General features: G+C 32.5%; 1 protein-coding gene across 1 annotated transcript in view; it reads left to right on the top strand.

Annotated features, from left to right (window-relative positions):
- DIAPH2 (diaphanous related formin 2) overlaps positions 1-21,664 on the top strand; it is a 1,001,003-nt gene that overhangs the window by 238,723 nt on the left and 740,616 nt on the right. Inside the window, exons 12-18 of the mRNA XM_043571351.1 lie at positions 1,691-1,809; positions 3,834-3,950; positions 6,100-6,218; positions 11,230-11,294; positions 15,557-15,661; positions 18,976-19,290; positions 20,904-21,018. Of these exons, the coding sequence (XP_043427286.1) occupies positions 1,691-1,809; positions 3,834-3,950; positions 6,100-6,218; positions 11,230-11,294; positions 15,557-15,661; positions 18,976-19,290; positions 20,904-21,018 (955 nt within the window). The remainder of the gene's footprint in view (positions 1-1,690; positions 1,810-3,833; positions 3,951-6,099; positions 6,219-11,229; positions 11,295-15,556; positions 15,662-18,975; positions 19,291-20,903; positions 21,019-21,664) is intronic.

The raw sequence follows: 21,664 nt of genomic DNA on the forward strand, positions 1-21,664 counted from the left end.
CCACAAGACCATGACCTGAGTCTAAATCAAGAGTCAGTCATTTAACTGACTGAACCACTCAGAAGCCCATATATCTGTGTTTTAATATTATGGTCTATATGTTCATATACTATATGAACTATATTTATATAACTAATGTGTTGTCCGAATTAAAAACAATTAAACATTTAGCCACTTATTTTTACAGAAAATATTTAATCAGATTGATTCCATGTTTTATAAAATTTCTGATGCTAATTAAATGGCTGTATTCAAATTAGATTTTTCTGTTTTCAAACATATTTGAAAGTGTTCAAGTTTTATAGTAAGCCTCTAAGAAGGAACATAACAATATGTTATAACATAAGACAAAAATAAGGAAAAGTCCATATTGTAAAATGTGTTAACAATTGTTTCTGCAATGACCAACATACTGGGTATTTCTGGCTTCTGCTCTTTTCTGACTGGAGTTCTGAAATCACCTGATAAAACATTCCACCAATGGTAGGAAATTTTGCATTCCAACAGATTGAAAAGTGGAAAACTAGACCAAAAGCAAGTTATTCCTAAAGAGGAAACTAAGTGTAAATGCATTTATTTGTCATTTATTCTATATGAAATTATAGAAACATACTAATACATATTTTCATATGTTCTATATGTAAATTTAAATTATGTGAATATTAGAAAAAATCTGTAAACTGCATACATTTGCATTTGGCTTTAGTAATAGCATTACATTTCCATTTATAATTGTTCTATGAATAAAAGTAGAAACAAGAAATGAATCCTATTTTGTTTTGTTGATCTAATTTGAAATACACCATGCTTGCATTTCCTTTTAGAGTTAAAACTCAGCTCTGAAATCCTAGTCCCACTTTCAGTATCACCCTTGAGCATCCACAGTTGTGATTATAGATTTGGGTTTTGAAAGCTGCAACTTAATGGACACATATTAAAACATATTCCAGGTGATATATATTAAGCCCAACAATCTCTAGTGTGGCGTGCTTCCAAAGATTTTGTTCATACTATTATTTTGAAAATTATCAGAGGTTTGTATTCCATGTGCTCATAATGTATTACAAAAACAAATCTTTGATGCCCAAGTTGGTATTTTGTGATTAGGCCAAGAAAAAAAAAAGTGGGGGAGGAGGCTAGACATGCAGCTTGATAAAAAAAAATCCTGATGCCTTTTTGCTTCAAAATCACAAAATATCACTTAAGATTTCTTTACACAACTTTCTACACCACACTTGGGACTGTTGTGCTTGAATATATCCTTGCATTTATTCTTCATTAGTACAATTGATCTGTATTTGCATTTTTTGCCAGAGGCATATGTGAATATTCTAACTTCATGAGTTCTTTTGCTATCTTTGATGAGTATGTTTAATCAAAAATGACAGCATTCAAATTGGATTGTTAGCAATTAGTTTTTGTCAACTGTAAAAGTGATTGTTAATTTTTTTAATATAAATAAGCAAAATCTGGGTCATGAAAAGAAAAATGCAATTAATATAATGAGGTTCTTTAATTTTAAAATAGGAAAATACATAGTGCATTTTCTTTCTCTCAGGAAACTAAGTGCCTGGGTCAATATTTAAAATTACTTCTGTGTATATAAATGAATAATAGTGTCTATGCTTTATTACCAAAGTATGATGTTTTCAAACTGTTACTCATCTGTAGTTTTATGTTTGTATATTAGGATCTAAAAGAAAAAGAGAATGATGAGCTTGATATTCAGTTGAAAGTATTTGATGAGAACAAAGAAGACGACCTGACTGAATTATCACACCGTCTCAATGACATTCGAGCAGAAATGGAATATCCTTTTGACAAGCCACAGAAATCATTTTGCATGTATTGTGAAAAAGGGATTTGTGGGTGATTGTGTGGACCATTATTAGGGTTTTTGTCTGCCAGCCCAATTTATATCCATTTATTTATATTAGTACCTCTCTATAATGCTGTCCTTCAGATTCATGTTGAGGAATTGTCAGAGTATCCCGATGATTTACACAGACGATATTGAAATCTGCACAATGGCTTGCTGTATTATAGATATTTTCAGTTTAATAGTCTGGAATAGACAAGAGCCTAAGGCATATACCTCAAATATAAGAATTTGGGAGGAAAAGTTCACTGAGTTCATATGTGACTATAGGTAATATACTTCTTCAGTTTTATTAAAAGTTACTCAACTGATCTAGAGATACAATTCAACTCAAATAAGTGTCTTAGTCTCAATACAAATATTTTGCTTCCTTAGTAAAAAAAAATGTTTAGATGTGACAGTATCTGACTATAACAGGGCTATGTGGTAGAAGCGTTTGAGTCAAATACCAGGTGTAATCTTCCTGTGGCAACAATTTTATATGACAAGATTTTAGATATAAAAGATGGTTGTCATAGCGTTGCTGGCCATTTGTTTCACACTCAGTAAATTTCTTACTTAGGGAATTTGGAGGAGACTGGGAAACACTTCAAAACTAAAATGACTTTTGAGATGGAATTTTTCTCTGTGATACCTTCTTCCCTCTTCCTCCCTGCACTGCCAAAAAAAAAGAAAAGAAAAGAAAAGAAAAGAAAAGAAAAGAAAAAGAAAGAAAGAAAGAAAGAAAGAAAGAAAGAAAGAAAGAAAGAAAGAAAGAAAGAAAAGCTGGAATATTCCTCTCCTTGAAACTCACAGTACTTTCTGTCTTATTTATGTATAGTTCTGTTCCCCTATGAGATTGAGGGCAGAAATGTTATATTTCATCTTTTTCCTCCAATGCTACTATTGAAGTGTCTTGGAAGTATTAGATAAATGTGTGTATGATGGATAACGATGCCATTATAATAAGGGATCAACGCTACTAATTTCTTATCCAGCATTAGTGACTCTAGTCGACATTTTCATAATATTAAATGCTTTTTGTATTAATATATATCTTGCTTCCTTGCTTTGTATAGATTTCTCTTATAATCAAACTTCACCATAAAGCTATTTTGGGTTCCATTCTGTAACCGCTTAAGGGACCTTATGAGACTTTAATACAACACTGTTACATGGGGTATAAGAAATAATCCATCATATACTTAATTCTACTTCAGAGAAAATGTTGACATTTCAGGTTATTTTTAGAACATTAGATTACATTTCCTTTTCTACTTTTCTTTTACATCAATTTTCTATGTCCTCACTTTTATTATAAAAGTGAATACATTTTTGAAATCTGTTATCTAGTTTACTAGAAGAATCTAAACTTTTACCACTCTTTTTATATCCTAAGAAAAGTATGTTTCAAGTTCTTTTGTCTTTACTCTCCATTTTTATTAAATGATGAAATACAAATAAATGCAAACAGTAACAATTTCACAGTGTTTTATCAGTATAAAATAAAACTGGTTTGTGATATTTTAGCAGTCCACAGAATGCACCTTTACTGTCTGTATTATGTGGCAGTGAAAATAGAGGGATAGTGGCTTATGTGAATAATATAGGCCCTCTATCACAACCACAGGAAGATCAAGAGTAAACCATTTTCTCTAATGGCATTGCTGTTTCAATCATACCAGCTATCATCTCAAATTTAAAATATAATGGATAACTAATTGCTTAAGGTTTTGATGATTAAATGGTTTTAGAAATGCTCTTTTAAGTCTGTTTCTCTCATTAAAAGATTAAAGTGATTTCATAGATTTAATTTATTTATGTAAATTTTAAAATACTGGATCATGCAGTTGAAGGTTTAGAAACAGTAATGGAAATAAAATGGTGAATCAATATTTAAAAAAATGAAATTGCTTTTGTTATTAGTGAAACTTTCATCAAGAACTTTAGTGTTTTTCCTTTACTTATATTCCACTGATATGAATGAAGTGTATCATCTTCTGTATAACATGTTGAAGGATACTGCTGCTGAAAATTACTTATTATCCATTCTACAACATTTTTTGCTCATCAGAAATGATTATTATATCAGGTAAGAAGAAGTTCTGAGAGTACTAGTATTTGTATGATTTGAATTTGACTAAGTTAAGGGAAACTGATAATGTAGTGCATCCTAGGTAGTAGAGGCATATATACATACATAAATAGTGTATGAGACTTTGGTGATTTTGAGTAACATTTTTTAAAAGGCATTAATTTATTTTTAATTGGGCCAGAAGGATCTATTTATAAAACTGCATACCCAGCAACAGGACATTTAGTAGAAAGAACCCATCATATTTTACTGACCTTGTGATGAATTTTCTTTGCTAGGTAATGGTAGCACAGAGTAAGCACTGAGGTGTCTATGGTGCAACTTTTAAGTTCTGGTACATTTTAATAAGTAAGGTTTTTCTGTTGTTTCTCCTTTCTAATATTTATTTAATAATAGATGTGATCTTATCTAAGAAAATAATACTGGTATTTCAGCTTTATATCCATTACTATAATTCTTCAAAATAAATGATTATGATAATAATAAAGTTAGAAGCTGTAGAGTCTAGTAAGTGCAAATATATCTGAAAACCAGACAGTTAGAGAAAGGTTTCTGAGAGACTGAAATTATCCATAAGCTGATGGTCATGATCTTATATATAACTATTCAAGACACCCTTAGTTGTTCTTCATACTCTAATATGCATGAAATTCTGGCAACCTAGGTTCTCTGATTTCTCAAAATTTGCTTGATTAAAGGGTAGAGGCAAGCTACCATGCATTCAGGTATAGTTGCAACAAAGATGACAGTTCTAAAGTCACATGGAGAACTATTATAGTTCAGACTAGTACAGTTACTGATGGGTATCAAGATGGTACAGAGACATAGAAAAAATGGTTAAAATATTGAATTATATCCTGTTTTCTTAAAGCAGAAAAGATGGTAATTAAAATGATTGTTGTTGCCTAAAATAAGTAGTGGCAATTCAAAGGGTACTGTGCCTATGGGTATACAGTTACTTGGGGAAGTAATTTCTGTGAGACGATCCATTTCCCAGTAATTTTGAATATATATTAGAAGTTACTCTAATATGACATCCTTTTCATCCTGAGAACATCGATGTGAGGTAGAAATGTGACAAGCACTTTTATTATACTTACAGATAATTAACATGGCCTCAAAGAGAGCAGTTGTGTTTTCCTTGTTTACCCAGAGTCATTGACTAGACTGATTATAATCTAATATTATTTATCCTAAAACTGATGATGACTTGAAAAAAGTCTCAGATGTGTAATATATATTACTATTTATTCTGAGTCTTGAGACCAGCCATATGACAAAAAAATATAAGAGCAATTAGACTCTGTTTGGCTTCATTTGAAAACTTTTAGTGGCTTGGCTAGTTATCAGCATACTAATCTTAGGGATGTTTATATCATAATTTGTCTATGATAGTATTTATTTCTGATGTTTCTCTGTTGAATTTATTACCCACTGATAAATACTAAATTTTCCTTAAATTTTAATGTAAAAAGTGCCTTTAAAATTTTTTGAAGTATGCAAGTAGTCATTTTTAAGACCAGAATTACCTTGATAGATCACAGAATTAGGATATGTTTAGAAATCTTTGACACTTTGAACAAATTCAGACTATGGCCATGCATATTAAGTGTGTATGCTTCTATAAAATGGATCTTTTAAAAATGTATAGAACTAGATCTTTTGAATATTGTGGCTCAGTCCAGTTTTGTAAGCTGTTATAGCTAATCTTGAGTAAAAGTGTTGTGATAAATTCAGTACCTTGTCAATGCCAAGACACTCATCCCTTACTGAAATTGAGAACTTGTGGAGGCCTGGAATCATTTCTGTATCCATGGATGTAGGACTAACAGGTCATTTGTTTTCATTAACTTTAAGAACAATTACTTAAGTAAGTAGATAAGGTTGATAAGCATGACAACCATGAATCCTTACAAACTAAAGTATTAAGTCACTCATGTTCACAGTTGATTACATCATGATGGGTTTTTTACTATAATGTCCAGACCATTGTTAAACATATTTCTCCAGAGAGGGTGTAATGTTTAGGATGATTTCTTCTAGCAGTGCTAGAAAAATACCTCATTCTTTTATCATGCTGAACCACTTCGTAAGAAAATTGACTTGTATAGGTAGAAAAGATATTCAAGAATACTTTCTTTTTCAGGCCACAGTATTACAAGATAATTGAGGAGTGTGTTTCACAGATAGTGCTGCACTGCAGTGGTATGGACCCAGATTTCAAGTATAGGCAAAGATTAGACATTGATTTCACACATCTGATAGGTATGTAATATTATCTTCAGTGTCTTTTGATTGTGTTTTACTATCTTCTGTATAATAGTTTTGGGAGGTAGTGCTCTCACTGAAGTTCCTGATTAATATCTGGTAAGTCATTGTGTCTGTGAGTACCCAATCACTATAATTGTTAATTATGATGATCATGAGGGTTCTGCCTGTGTGATTGAAAATATTAACCTATTTGATAAGCTTTTTTTTAATTTTTTTTAACGTTTACTTATTTTTGAGACAGAGAGACAGAGCATGAACAGGGGAGGGGCAGAGTGAGAGGGAGACACAGAATCTGAAACAGGCTCCAGACTCTGAGCAGTCAGCACAGAGCCGGAAGCGGGGCTCGAACTCACGGACCGCGAGATCGTGACCTGAGCCGAAGTCAGACGCTTAACCTACTGAACCACCCAGGCGCCCCGATAAGTTTTAATGCTCTTGAATTCAGTTTAAAGTCAGTGCCCCCCCCAAAAAAAACATTATATTATTATAGATGAATGTTTTACTTTTAGAAATATGACTCTAAAGACCTTTGATTATGTTGGTTTATCAGTGGTGTTATAGAAATCACATGTGCAATTATAGAGTCTAATTAGTAATATAGCTATGTTATTAGTGTTCAAGTTTGAGAAAATACTGACTTCAATAACTCAAGACCTTTTAATTCAGTCAAAGTAGATCAATTTATATTTTCATAGACCTTAAAGCTAGAAAAGAATTTGAGGTGATCATGCTCATGTAATTGGATTGCTAAGGGAAGGAACTTATATCATCCTAGACTACTAGTTAGCTGTATTTTCTGAAACAATCTCTGAAGGATGATGTGAAATCTCTTGTGAAATATGCTACATTATATGACCTCATAAACAGTTTTTGTACCTAATCAAAATCACTATTGGCTAAGTTTCAAGAAAACATGAACTCATTTGTCTTGTCTTTAAAGGAAGAAAGCAACAGCTATGGAATGCCAATTATAATTCTTCACTCCACAGCACAAGGCAGACTCATAGTAATATTCAAAGATGAATTTTTTATTATTAATTATTATGTATTTTCTGATTTTTAGATGGGTAATTTTATTTTTTAATTTTTAAAGCTTTTGTTTCATTTAATTTTAATTTTTATTTTTTATGTATTTAATCATTCATTTATTTATTTTTTAAAACTTATTAAGTATCTTCTATGTGATGCTTTTGGTAATACTGATTCTTTTTTTTTCTCAAGTTAGTTAACATACAGTGTAGTCTTGGCTTCAGGAGTAGAACCCAGTGATTCATCCCTTGCATATGACACCCAGTACTCATTCTGAAAAGTGCCCTTCTTAATGCCCATCACCCATTTAACCACCCCTCCACCCTCCAATCTCCCCATCAACCCTCAGTTTGTTCTGTGTATTTAAGTATATCTTATGGTTTGCCTCCTTTTCTGTTTTTAGCTTAGTTTTCCTTCCCTTCTCTTATGTTCATCTGTTAAGTTTCTCAAATTCCACATATGAATGAAATCATGGTATCTGTTTTTCCCTGCCTGAATTATTTCACTTAGCATAAATTTATTTATTTTGAGAAAGAGTGTGCAAGCAGGCAGGGGAGGGGCAGAGAGAGAGGGAGAGAGAATACCAAGCAGGCTTTGCAATGCCAGCATAGAGCCCAATGCAGGGCTTGATCCCACAACTAAAGGATCATGACCTGAGCTGAAATCAAGAGTTGGATGCTTAACAGACTGAAACACCCAGGCATCCCTAAAGATTTTTTAAAAGTAATTTCTACACCTGCTGTGGAGCTTGAACCTAGAACCCCGAAATTAAGAGTCACATGCTTTCCTGACTTAGCCAGCCAGGTGCCCCTTATTTTCTGATTTTAAAACCAGTACTCATTTATTCTAGGCAATCTAGAGGTTTATGTAAGTGATAGAATGAACCACTGATCTCACTTTTCAGCTCAGTACATTCCACCACCATTACTCACTTTTCAGCTAAGTACATTTTCTTATATCTCTCTCTTTTTTTAATCTATCTGCTGATTTTTCATGGAGCATCATATTATGAGAATTTTTCCATGTTAACCTTCAAATTCTTACTTTGAATATATGTATAATATTCCATCTTATGGAGTATCATGATCATCTTGACCAGTCCTTTCTTACTGTACCTCTAGATTGTTTTCAGGTTTTCATATTAATAAATGAATCTGCTATGTACATTCTTTATATAAATTTTGCCTTTTTCTTGTCATTTCCTTACAATTGATTCCTGTAATTGAGGGTATGAACTTTGAAAGGCCATATGCTTTAGAGAAAGTGGGCACCAATTTACCTTCCCTGAGAATTAATGTGAATGCTGGCCTTACTGCATATTTGATAATGAGCTTGATAAACTCAGTAGTTTATTTCATATTTTGTTGAGAGAGTTATAAGGCAATATTTCCAAATATTTGTATTTCCTTATAATCTATTATGGACCATGCTTGGCACACACACTGTATTGTTGATTTTGGCTAAGTCTTTCAGTGTTCAATAGACATTTGTTTTTTTGTGTACTGTGTGCCAGGTACTTACAGTTGTGTACTGTTAGCATTGGGATGGGGGAGGTAAAGGCAGCAAATGAAAGAGGATAGAACTTCAGAAACCCATTATTACCTCATCCATGTGTCATCCTTCTGATTGTGAACAAACCATTTAACTTTTCTAGGCTTCAGTTTTATCCACTGTAAATTCAGATAAGTCAAATATCTGCATGGTTCTTAATATTTTATGGTTAGAGGACTTTTTCTGATGAATACTTTGGAACTTTCATTAGAACCACCACCACTACATACACATACACATGCATAAATGTAAAAATTAGCAGGTGCTTCAAGAACTTCTAGGAAATTTATGGATCTCTATTTTAAAGTCACCTGGACTTGGAATATAGAGTCCCTTCACAATTCTTAAGTCTAGTATTTTTCATAAATTCAATCAAATTCTTGCCCAGAACTCTTAATGTCTTCCAATTGAAATTTAAATCAAGATCATTACCAACCAGTGAAAGCACAGCACAGATCAACCCCCTCTTTTTCTGATCATTTACCAATTTCCAACTTAGTTCTTTATACGCAGTTCTTTAAAAAAAAAAAAAAACAACTTAAAAAAAATTTTTTTTTCAACGTTTATTTATTTTTGGGACAGAGAGAGACAGAGCATGAACGGGGGAAGGGCAGAGAGAGAGGGAGACACAGAATCGGAAACATAAAAAAAAAAAAACTTTATTGAGGTGTACTTGACATGTGAAAAGCTATCTATTATAAAGTACATAATTTGATAAATTTTGATATTTGTATACTTAAAACCATTATCACAATCAAGATAATAAACATCTCTGTTTCTATGTTCTCTGTTATCTCTCCTTCCCATGCCTCCCTACCTCTCCCCATCTTGAGAGAATAACTAATATGTTTTTTCTTACTATAGATTTTTTTAAATTTTATGTAACTAGAAACATATTGCATGTACTGTCTTTTTGTCTGGCTTCTTTCATGTAGCATAATTATTTTGAGATTCATTCATGTTGTTATATTGCATGTATCAATTGTTCATTCCTTTTTACAACCGAGTAATATTCCAGTATATGGATATACTGCAATTTGTGTATACATTTAATTATTGATGGACATTTGGGATGGCTAGTATAAGTAAAGCTTCTATGAACATTTATATATATATATATATATATATATATGGGAATAGACATGTTTTCATTTCTTTTAGGTAAATAGGTGTGGAATGGCAAGATACAGAGTACACTTATATATGTAATGATGAGAATATTTCCAAAAAGATGTTCTTCAGTTATTTATATTCTGGAATATTTGATTAGGTCTGAGGAATTTAATGTTTGTTTCCTTATTTACATAATACATTTTGCTGCAGATCAGAAGTCAGTTAAGTGAAATCTTTCTGTAGAAAACCTGAATTAATGAGTGCTATAGTGTCCTCCCTTCTAGCCTTACTTTAAAGGACATTTTGAGGGGCACCTGGGTGGCTCAATAAGTTAAATGTCCAACTCTTCATCTCGGCTTAGGTCATGATCTCCCAGTGTCATGAGTTTGAGCCCCGTGTCAAGTTCTGCACTCCCAGTTCAGAATCTGCTTGGCATTCTTTCTTTCCCTCTCTCTCTGCCCCTCCCATACTTTCTCTCAAAGTAAATAAACATTAAAAGATAAAAATATATAAAGGCAATTTTGAGTCTTAATAGTCTTTTTAAATTAATTTTTAAATATTTTTATTTATTTTTGAGAGAGAGAGTGAGTATGAGTAGTGGAGGGGCAGAGAGGGAGGGAGACACAGAATCTGAGGCAGGCTCCAGGCTCTGAGCTGTCAGCACAGCTGATGTCATGACCTGAGACAAAGTTGGACACTTAAGGGACTGAGCCACCCAGGCGCCCCAGAGTCTTAATAGTCTTAATTTTTTAAAAATGTTTATTTATTTTGGGGATAGAGAAAGAGTGCAAGCAGGGGAGGGGCAGAAAGAGAGTGAGACACAGAATCTGAAGCAGACTCCAGGTTTCAAGGTGTCAGCACAGAGACCGACATGGGGCTTGAACCCATGAAGCCCAGGATCATGAGCTGGGCCAAAGTCAGATGCTTAACTGACTGAGCCACCCAGGCGCCCCGAATAGTTTTAAAAATAGATTCTTTGTCTTCTCTCCACCCATAGTAAACTGCAAAAAAAGTAAAGAATTATATTATTGTAAAAGTTGGGAAATAATTGAATATCTCTAAAATGATGATGATTTTGTCAAATACATTCTTGGATGCTTGGCGTTGTGATTCATCAATACTATCATTGAATTCAGTCAGTATGCAAAAAAATGTGGTAGCTTATATTTTATGTGTAGTGTAGGTCAATTTACCTTCAATAGCAATTGATATAAAAAATGATTGTCTACATGGTAGACTTATAGGCTGGTATCCATCTTTTACCTAGAGATCTGATGCAATAATTTCTAATATTTTTTGTGAATCTTAATAGATTCATGTGTGAACAAGGCAAAAGTTGAAGAAAGTGAACAGAAAGCAGCAGAATTTTCAAAGAAGGTAAAGCCATAATTGTTAACAATTTATTCGTAGTAAATATTTTATATTTATTTATGTGAAGACTTAAAAATGTTTTTTCCATTATGTAGTACTGCATGTTTTTGGTTAAAACATAACCATAAAATATTGGTTTCATTCCTGATAAGATAAGGCTGTTTGTTACTGTTGCCTCCTCATCACCTTTAATTCATTATGGAAGAAAAACACTAGGTGTATTCTACCAGACTGATAAATGAAATAAAATTAGTTTATTGGAAGGATATAGTTTGAAGCAGTCAACCAAAATGCATTGCCCACATCGCTTTCTTGCAATTCTCCTTTACGATTGGTAGCTCCCTTGGAGAACTGTGAATTGTTTAGCTAGTCCAATCTGTTATGATCTTTAATGACAGTGCTATTAAATAGCAACAGAATTACACAGGGTTTTTTCTCTCTCTGTCTCTATGCTTTGACTTGTCCTCTTGGAGTTTTATAATTACCAGTTTTAAATGATTCTGTTACTTCATATAGGTTTGGTGGAATTTGATGGCTCCTTTCTTTGTACATTAATGAATTATATAAATATAAGTTTTATGACTATATTAATTTTATTTAGATTTCAGATTGTCTTTTCCTTGTTTCATGAAAGCATGACTACAGTTTTACTAGTTTCTACCAAAAGTTGCATTTTTTGTTGTTGTTGTTGTTGTTCTAGACCCTAGGATGCGTTAGTATAGTATTTCTCTCCTGTTGGTGTCAGGGGGAAGGATTGAAACATAGGTCTAAAAACTCTAGTTTTCAGCCTTCTGACAGCAAGATAAAGTGCTTACATATTGCTGTCTCTTGAAAGTTATGACTTACCTTGGAGATTAGATAATCACTTTTGCTATCACTAGAAATTATAGAATATTACTGAAGTTACTTCAGGGCATGAAGAAATGTCTTTGCTCTTTTGGTTACTGGAATGGATTTTCAGAGTTTGGGCATAAAATGTTTGTGCAAAGTTGTCATTTTATTGGTGGAAGAAAATGAACAATTTTTAATAGACATTTATATTTGTAATGTTCTTGTTTTAAGTAGCACATTTAAAATTCTCTTTGAAAATCTTAGAATCTTCTTAATTTTTTGCTGGCACTTTGATTAGATGCCACAAGACTTGAAAATTATGATGATCTATCTGGTAAAATTTTCTGTAAGCATATATAAAGGGAAATGGAGTCCTGAAATAATAAAGAAGATGTTTCAGTGTTTAGTGCTTTATTCTCATCACCATCATTTAGAATGAAAACATGTATGGTCTTCCAGTGGTTATCTTGCATGCCTTTTCTTATTCTGGGTAATTTTAAGAGGCTGTATAAAGTAGTAAAAAAAAAAGTGGGGGTATAGAATGAGAAGAAATAGTTGTAAGATCTGATCTTAGCTTTTCCACTAATTAGCTATGACTTTAAGTAAGCTACTTACTCTCTTTGGAACTTAATTCTTTCATCATTTATAGAAGAGGATAAGATTAGTGGCCATGTAAGAAGTCTTCCAACTTGCATATCTCAGGTTTCTGTGATTCCTATTCTATGGGTTTACAGATTAGGATCACTTTAAATTATAAGCATTGTGTGTCTCTTTTCAAATGTACTAACAAACCATTTATAAAGGAAAATGGTATAGTTTGCATCATGCTTAAAAAAACACACAGATGAAGCTAACTTTGGGAGAGTGGGTAGAAGTATAGAATGAGATAATTTTTTAAACAGATGTTTATTTATTTTTGAGAGAGAGAGTGAGTAGGGTATGGGCAGAGAGAAGGGGGCAGAGGATCCAAAGCAGGCTCCACTCTGACAGCAGTGAGCCCAATATGGGACTTGAACCCACCAACCACAAGATTATGACTTGAGCCGAAGTCAGGTACCCCAGAATGAGATAAATCTTAACATGAATGGTAGTGAAGTTGAAAAACCTCCATCTTTTCAGTGAAGTGGGAAACATGGTCATTTACTGACTGTGAAGGATCAGGGGTGAGTTTGAAATTTTTAAATATTAGAAAAATTTGGACTAACCTCTATGGAACATTTTCCAGAAACTCGAGTAGTAATGAATAAAAGAACTAGTGTTTCATGTTTGACCCAAACACTATTGTTATCCAATTTGTTTACACACTCTTTCTTCAGACTTGGATCTGTTTGACATTCTTTAATTTCCAAAGGTCAAATCTATGAAGGTGAATATTTATTAACAGTGAATATAATTTTTATTGTTTCACAAACTCTAAAGACAATTCTAGACAGTAAGATATATCAATTTTAGGAACAGAAATAATATAATTGTAATAAAGTATAGACTTCTAAAGTGATTTAAAGTGACACTGATAATAAAGGGCAAATGTTTTATAGATGGACATACCAGTATTTATGTATACAGGCTTGTTTGGTTCTGCTTGGAGCCCTGACTGAGGTAAGGGCTGGGCTAAATGTAGTAAATGGATATTCATCATTTAGATGGTCTCTCCTGCTTAGCACACTATAATTATGCATGTATGTATATATGTATCAACTTCCTATTTAACTTCTAATTAGTTAACATGTATTGTAATATTAGTTTCAGGAGTAGAATTTAGTGATTCATTACTTCCATATAACACTCAGTTCTCATCACAACAACTGCCCTCCTTAATACCCATCACTTATTTAGCCCATCACCCTGCCTACCTCCCCTCCAACAACCCTCAGTTTGTTCTGTATGGTTAAGGGTCTCTCTTAAGGTTTGCCTCCTTCTCTCTTTTTTAATTTCCCCTGTGTTCATCTTTTGTTTCTTAAATTCCACATATGGGTAAATCATATGGTATTTGTCTTTCTCTGACTTTTTTGGCTTAGCATAATACACTCTAGCTCCATCCAGGTCATTGCAAATGGCAAGATTTCATTATTTTTTATGGCTAAGTAATATTCCATTGTGTGTGTGTGTGTGTGTGTGTGTGTGTGTATGCCCGTGCCCATATATATATACACATACCACATATATGTATGCATACCCAAGTATACATATACACCACGTCTTCTTTGTCTATTCATTAGTCAAAGGACACTTGGGCTCTTTCCATAATTCAGCTATAGTTGCTAAAACTGCTATTAACATTGGCGTGCATGTGCCCATTTGAATGAGTATTTTTGTATCCTTTGGGTAAATACCTTGTAGTGCAATTGCTAGGTCATAGGGTTGTTCCATTTTTAAATTTTGAAGGAACCTCCATACTTTTTCCAGAGTGGCTATACCAATTTACATTCCCACCAATAGAGTAAGAAAATTCCCCTTTCCTTTCCCTTCTCTTCCCTTCCCTTCCTTTCCCTTCCCTCTCTCTCTCTCCCCCCACTCCCTCTGTGATCAGGGCTCCCTCCCCACTGCAGCACCCACAATTATTTTTGCCCCCAGATCAGATCTCCACACCTACTACCTTCCACTATTTGGCTTATGTCTTCCTTTGGTTGTGCAGTTTGGTCTTTCAGTTCTCAGATTGATTTCATGGGTGTTCAGAATGATTTAATGTTTATCTAAATGTTTTGAGAGATGAGGCAAGCATAGGGTCCTGGTACTATTCCTGCATTTTAGCTCCTCCACACAGCACACCATAATTTAACCTTTCACTTTCTCTCTTACAACATTTTATGCAAATGTTTTGGTTAACCATCCTAAGGAGAATGCCATTTTTCTCTCACATTTTGTGGAACACCATTTTTTGGATGCTAGACAATTAAGATTGTAATAGAAATATTCTCATTTGTATTAATGTACAATCATTCGATCATTCTAAAAGTACAGTCTCTTTTCAAGCTTAAATACAGGTAAGGAGTTGAACTGCTTGATGGCTAATTTTTTAGATTTCATTTTCCAATTCAATGAACTTAAAGGTATGGGATGAAACATTAAATGAAATTATTAATTCTAAAACCTAATTTTCAATAACAAAACAATATAAATGTTCATTATATATGAAGAGAGACTTCTCAGTCCACCCTTTTAAAATTTTGTTCTGTATTTTTTTTTTTTGAAGTGAAAGTATGTTTGTTTACCTTGGTTTTCAGACCACATTTCTTTTTCACTAATACCATAAGCAATAATCCATCCCCACAGGGGTGTGCTTAGTTGTCATGAAAATAATCTAGAGCTTTGATTTTCTGAATGAATTGGGAGTTCAATGAAGCAAAACACATTCCGCTTATTTAATACATAACATTGTTTAAAACTTCTTCAAAACTGTGTTATTAATTGTACATTTATGGTGGTGATCATTGCAGTTTGATGAAGAATTCACAGCTCGACAGGAAGCTCAAGCTGAACTTCAAAAAAGAGAAGAAAAAATTAAAGAGCTTGAAACAGAAATCCAGCAACTTCGAACCCAGGTAATGAAACAAGATATAGACTTTATTTCATGTCATAATGAGTTCAATGGTAGAAAATTATCTTGTTAGATGGAAGGAAAAATGTGACCACAAACAGACTTTTTGGCAGTTTCTCATTTTAGTTGAAATAACTACAGGTTTGATTTTCCTGGAAAATAAATCATTTTACTGTTTGGATAAAAATGAGACACTGGTTTCTTAAGCTTCCCTGAATATTTTTAATGGAATATATTACATAAGCAAGACTTTTGGAGACAAAATTTTCATGATGATTTGAAAAATTGGATGCATAATTTCAAAACCTAGGAAATTTACATTTCCACCTATATCCCCTATGATGAAAAGCACCCATATACACTCAAAATCTTAATTATGGTGTCTAAACTATATAACTGATTAAGTCCTCTCAGTACTTTTTATTTATTTTTATTATTTTAAGAACTCTCAATAGTTTTTATGTTTTAAATGCATATTAAGAAATGGAAATTAAAAATGTTGGTGAGAAAAATGTCATTTTCCTATGTATGCATTTCCTTTTTTGTCTTTACTGTATACTTTAGCCTATAAATCCAATTAATGAAAACGATGTTTGAGAAAGAAATTGAAGATTACCTTCTTACAAAATAAAATTAAACTATGTAAATTTTGAAGGTCTAATTGGCTTTATTAAACAATTTGTGAATTTGGCAGCATTCCATTTAGTAAGCAGAGGGAAACTCCAAGGAGTTGTAGAAAATGAAAGGTTTTTATGGAAAGAGGGTGGGACAATAAAGTTTTTGGGGAAAGGAAAGGATTATTCTAGGCCTTGACACTTTCCCTTAGGGGAAAAAGCAAGAAGTGTTATGCAGATTACCTCTTCTTCATTTAGGGGATGTAGAGGATTTAGGTGGCAGACTCATTGGCTGCTGATGGAAAAATTCCTTACTTACCTTTTAAGACTATATTTCTTGGAGATGTTGAAACTGCAGTTAGATTATGTATTAAGCTCCAGTTTGGTGACTCAGCCTAACTGATGCCATTTGGGGCCGGTGGTTTTCTTTTTAACACCTCTTAACATAGTAGATGCTCAGTAGATACTTGTTGTTTGACTAGATATGTATCCATCAGTCTACTAAGAAATGACTTCAAAAGTCACCAAGGAACTCTGGTGAAAATAAGTCTGTTTCAATTATCTATTTTATAATTTTCTTTCATTCAATCTTTCTCTTTTCTTGTGTCATCTTACTACCCTTTTCACATCTCTGAGAACTCAGTTTTTTTTTTCCCTCCCAGATGGTGACATTGCCCAATGTCACCCTAGCACAGGGCCTTACTATTTAGTATTTGCTTATTTATTATTAAATTAACTGATCTGTAAAAGTGCAGAGTCACACAGTTCTTTATAGTGTACTCAAAATTGTGCCAAATACTAAATTATTCATTGGCTATATTCAATTCTCAATACTCTATTGTAGCCTAATTTAATTGTTCCATTCCTAATTGTTCATGGGAGGGAGGAGAAAGGCTGATATGATTTGATTTTTAAAGGCTGGTGGCATTTATTTGAGATACTTTATTAAATTTGTAAAGCATGCATTTAACTTGAATAAAATCCTGTGTTAAAAGTGATAGCATTTTTATGTTTGCACAAGTTTCTTATCTTAGATATGATCTATAGAGACAAAATTTGATGTTAAACATAATTTTGCTCTTTTAATAAAAAAATGGATGGACATTTTACCTTTCAAAATATTCAATAAATCCATTTATATATAAAATTTAGAGTAAATTACTAATTTCCTAAACTTTTCAGAAAAAAATATTTTTACTTTCTCCATAATTTCTCTGCTCTCAATCAAGACTATAAAAATCAGACTGTTTTCTAAAATTTTGCTGTGTTAAAAGTAAAGTGAAAATAATTTTGCATATTTTAATCCTATCTCAATTCTTACTAATTTCCAGAGGAAGATTGTCATTTGTTAAGTGTACAAACACTTTAATTGTTTGTATGTGTATTGTACACACATAAACATCATATATATGAATAAAATATTTAGACAATGCATATTAAATATTATGAGAAACATTTCCATGATTCTATGATAAATTTTTAATATTCTTATAAATAAGTCAGTCCTTTAAATTGATTGCTCCGAAAATATGCTTCAATTTATCTATTTTGTAAAGACATTTCTAAGTTTAGTTAGTACAATTAAGTAGTTCAACTTGGAAATTCGTATTAATAAAGATAAGAAGACTTTCTCCCCAAATAAAAGTAACACTATGCCAAGCAATTTTATTAATTTTAAATTTTTCATTAAGTTAACCTGATGTCATATCTTGAATCCAAATATGTCTGTTCATTGGTAGGATTTTCTTGAGAATGTTTATAATAAACACCTTCACTTTTATATTAATTTATTTTGGAAGTGAACCTTTGTGACCAGTGCTGGCTTAAAGAAACAGGTACAAGTAATTTAAAAAGTAGACAATTTGGAATGAGATATTCTTCATCTTTTATCCATTATCATTAGAGAATGAGTTTCAATTACTTTCTGGTGGTAGAAGTAAGTTATATTCTCCTCATAATTCAATCTGTATGAATTAATTCCTTTCATGGCAAATGACTCCCATTTATGAGGAGGTAGTCTGCTGTAGTGGAAAGAGGACCGCATTGAGTATAAGAAGAACCAGAGTCAAATCTTAACCACATTTCAGACTCTGTGACCTTTGGTTAATCATTTAACCTTTTTGTAGTTACAGTTTTCTTATCTATAAGCAGTGAGATATAGTAGAGATAAAAATGCCCTACTTACATTACAAGCTTATAATAACAATGAAAAGAAATAATAGATGTAAAAAAATGGATAAACATAGATTACCATGCAAATGGATGTTAGTATTAATTATTGGCATTAGAAGACTGCTAAGTTACTGGTACTATGAGACAGACTCTGTGTAAAGCTAATTGGCTCCAAGGGAATCCAATCTATGATTGAATTAATTATCCATATTCAAACCAACTAGTCTCAAGCCATTTACAGTACTTCTTTGAATATATTTATAATGAAAAATAATTTTCAGTTTTTTGGAGGAGTGCTTCACAAATTCTTTAAGGAAGCCAACTTTTATAGTGCATTAGCAGAAGTAGTCATTGTCCAGAATTTATAATACTTACCAAAAATCTATGGGAGTCTTTTTCAGTCACCGTTAATCCCTTAGATGTTACTAAATTAAAGTTTATATAATTTTAAACCAACAATGTGTGCTGATAAGTTTTCTTTGTTGTTATATTTTACTGTAAGCATTTAAACATTGTATTATATATATTTCAGGGACATGGACTCTCAGGTTCATCAGGAATTCCAGGCCCTCCTCCAGGGCCAGGTGGTGGGTTATCCCCACCACCACCACCTCCACCAGCACCATCTCTGCCTGGAGGAGCTCTCCCTCCTCCTCCACCTCCTTTACCTGGAATGACTGGTATACCACCACCACCACCACCACCACCTTTGTTTGGGGCACCTGTTCCACCATTTCCCCCAGGCATTCCTCCTCCTCCAGGAGCACCACTGGATCTGCCTTATGGGATGAAGCAGAAAAAAATATATAAACCTGAGGTACCCATGAAGAGAATCAATTGGTCAAAGGTAATGCTACAACTGGAGTAGTTTTTGGCTTTGTCCATTCATAGTTGATTGTTAATATGTGAATAAGTATTCCTGCCTATGAGAACTGTATAATGCTTGAGAACATTACTATTGAGTTGCTTTCCTTTTGTGAGTTCACCATCTTATGTGTATCCTTCAGTTTAGTACCCAGAGAATTGGAAATTCCACAGATAATTTGAAATTTATGTAGAAGGCAAAAGGAAAACCAAAGTGAAAATGGTGCTAGAGAAATCTATGAAATCTATGAAATCTATCACTAAATGAAATATAATTTTGATTCTTAATACTGTTGTTAACTTTAAGTACTATAACATTCTCAAATATAATCTCCATTATTATTGAGCCCTTTTATCTTAGTTATTTTAGTTCTTAGAGAAAGGTTTTTTTTTAGTTTTAAATATTTAGGTAGTATGGAATAGGTGACAGTATTCATTAGTGATGTAACTATTTTTTGATATAATATATGAAAGTTCTTTTTGTCTTTTGAATGTTATGTTGCTTTATTATTATAAGAATATGTCTTTTGAAAGGCTTATTATCAAGATTGACACTATCCCTGTTTACTAGGAACTAGTCTTTTAATGAAAATACAATTAGTCAGACCACCATTTGGGAAAATGACTTATCCAAGAACATGCTTAGAGAGAAATCTGACATTATCTACCTAGTAATTGGTTTGACCATAATCATGCTTAAACCACTTTTTTAAGGTTAGGAATATACTTTTACTTTCTCATAAGAGTAAATGAGGTACACATGTTTTTGGAATATAGTTATTTTTTTTTTGTTAGGTACAATCTACCAAACTATAGCATCCAGATGCTGTTGGCCCAGTTATCTCTGTGTGTAAATGAAGTGATATGTTCACTTAGCATTTGAGCATGCAGTGTAATGGTACTTACATATCAAAGAGCATCATGTTGTACTGGAACATGTACAGTCCTAATTTTGAATTGCAGTTCACTGGTTAAGAGCAAAATTCTCTGGAACAACACTGCCTGGGTTTAATTCCCATCTTTGCCATCTACTAGTTTGGGCAGTCACTTAAACTTCCTGGGGCTCAGTTTACTCATCTTTAACATACAGATAATAGTAGGTCCTGCTTCAAAGGATTATTGCAAGAATTAGATTAGGTAATATATGCAATTCACTTAAAACAGTACCTGACACATTATAGGAGGTATGGAGGATGTCATCTATTATAATTATTACCTTCATCCTGGCCAGTAAACATGGAAATTTTTTTCACTTTTCTGAATTTTAGTTTCCTCATTTTTAAAAATCCAAGAGCAGAACACAATGTATGTGAGTTAGGGTAGGGATTTACTAAATTATTTTTTAGGTGCTTTCCAGTAGAAGATTTTTTTTAATGTAATTTGCTATATGCCTTATTGCTATTGTGTATTTTTCTGTACATGCAAAGAATTCTGTGACTTCCCCAATGAATATTTACTTAAAAAGTGTTATTTTAATGGATCCTAAAATTGGTTCAGTAGATAGATGAATAAAGGAAACTTGTTGAAATTGAATTCTTTGAAAAATTAAAAATGAAGTAATAATTTAGAAACTTATCTTTGTTATTTTTGTTTCAGATTGAGCCCAAAGAATTATCTGAGAACTGTTTCTGGTTAAAAGTTAAGGAGGACAAGTTTGAAAATCCAGATCTCTTTGCAAAATTGGCACTGAACTTTGCTACCCAGATAAAAGGTACATTTTATTTTTTAAAGTACAAATTTCTTATTCTGATATATTGAATTCAGTGCTTTGCAAAAAAAATTCTAGTAATGTATACATGTATAATTTTTCCACACTGGACAAACATAAATAGATTAACTTATTAAGTAGATTTTACCAAGTAACTAAAGAAGAATAGCTGCTTTTCCTTTTAAACTTAATTTGCATAAATGTTATCCATCTGAAAATATTGGTTTATTTTTTTTGTTTAATATGTAAGTTATATCCCTCTATTATAATACAATCGTTTCTACTGAGAAGCAGAGGAGATAAAGTTGTCAATTCACCATGTAAGAGAAAATAATGTAACAGAATGCTAATGGCATAGAAGTTTTCATGAAATTAGTATAAGATTGGTGCCATAGTGCATAAATAGTCTTTCCTCTTACACTTGTATTACTTATCAATTTGTTTTCTTAGGAAGTTTTATAGTTTTTTTCCTACAAGCATATTTTCTACAATCTGTATTTTCAAAATCTGGTACCTACTGAGTATATTTTACTGATTTGATAATGGAGTGCTTTATTATTAGATCTTTATCCTCTTGTGAGTTTCACACATAATTTTGTTACTATATAGATAACTTTTCAATCTCATAATCATTGGTATTTTAACTATT

This window comes from Prionailurus bengalensis, chromosome X (genome assembly GCF_016509475.1).
Source record: "Prionailurus bengalensis isolate Pbe53 chromosome X, Fcat_Pben_1.1_paternal_pri, whole genome shotgun sequence".
Classification (NCBI taxonomy): domain Eukaryota; kingdom Metazoa; phylum Chordata; class Mammalia; order Carnivora; family Felidae; genus Prionailurus; species Prionailurus bengalensis.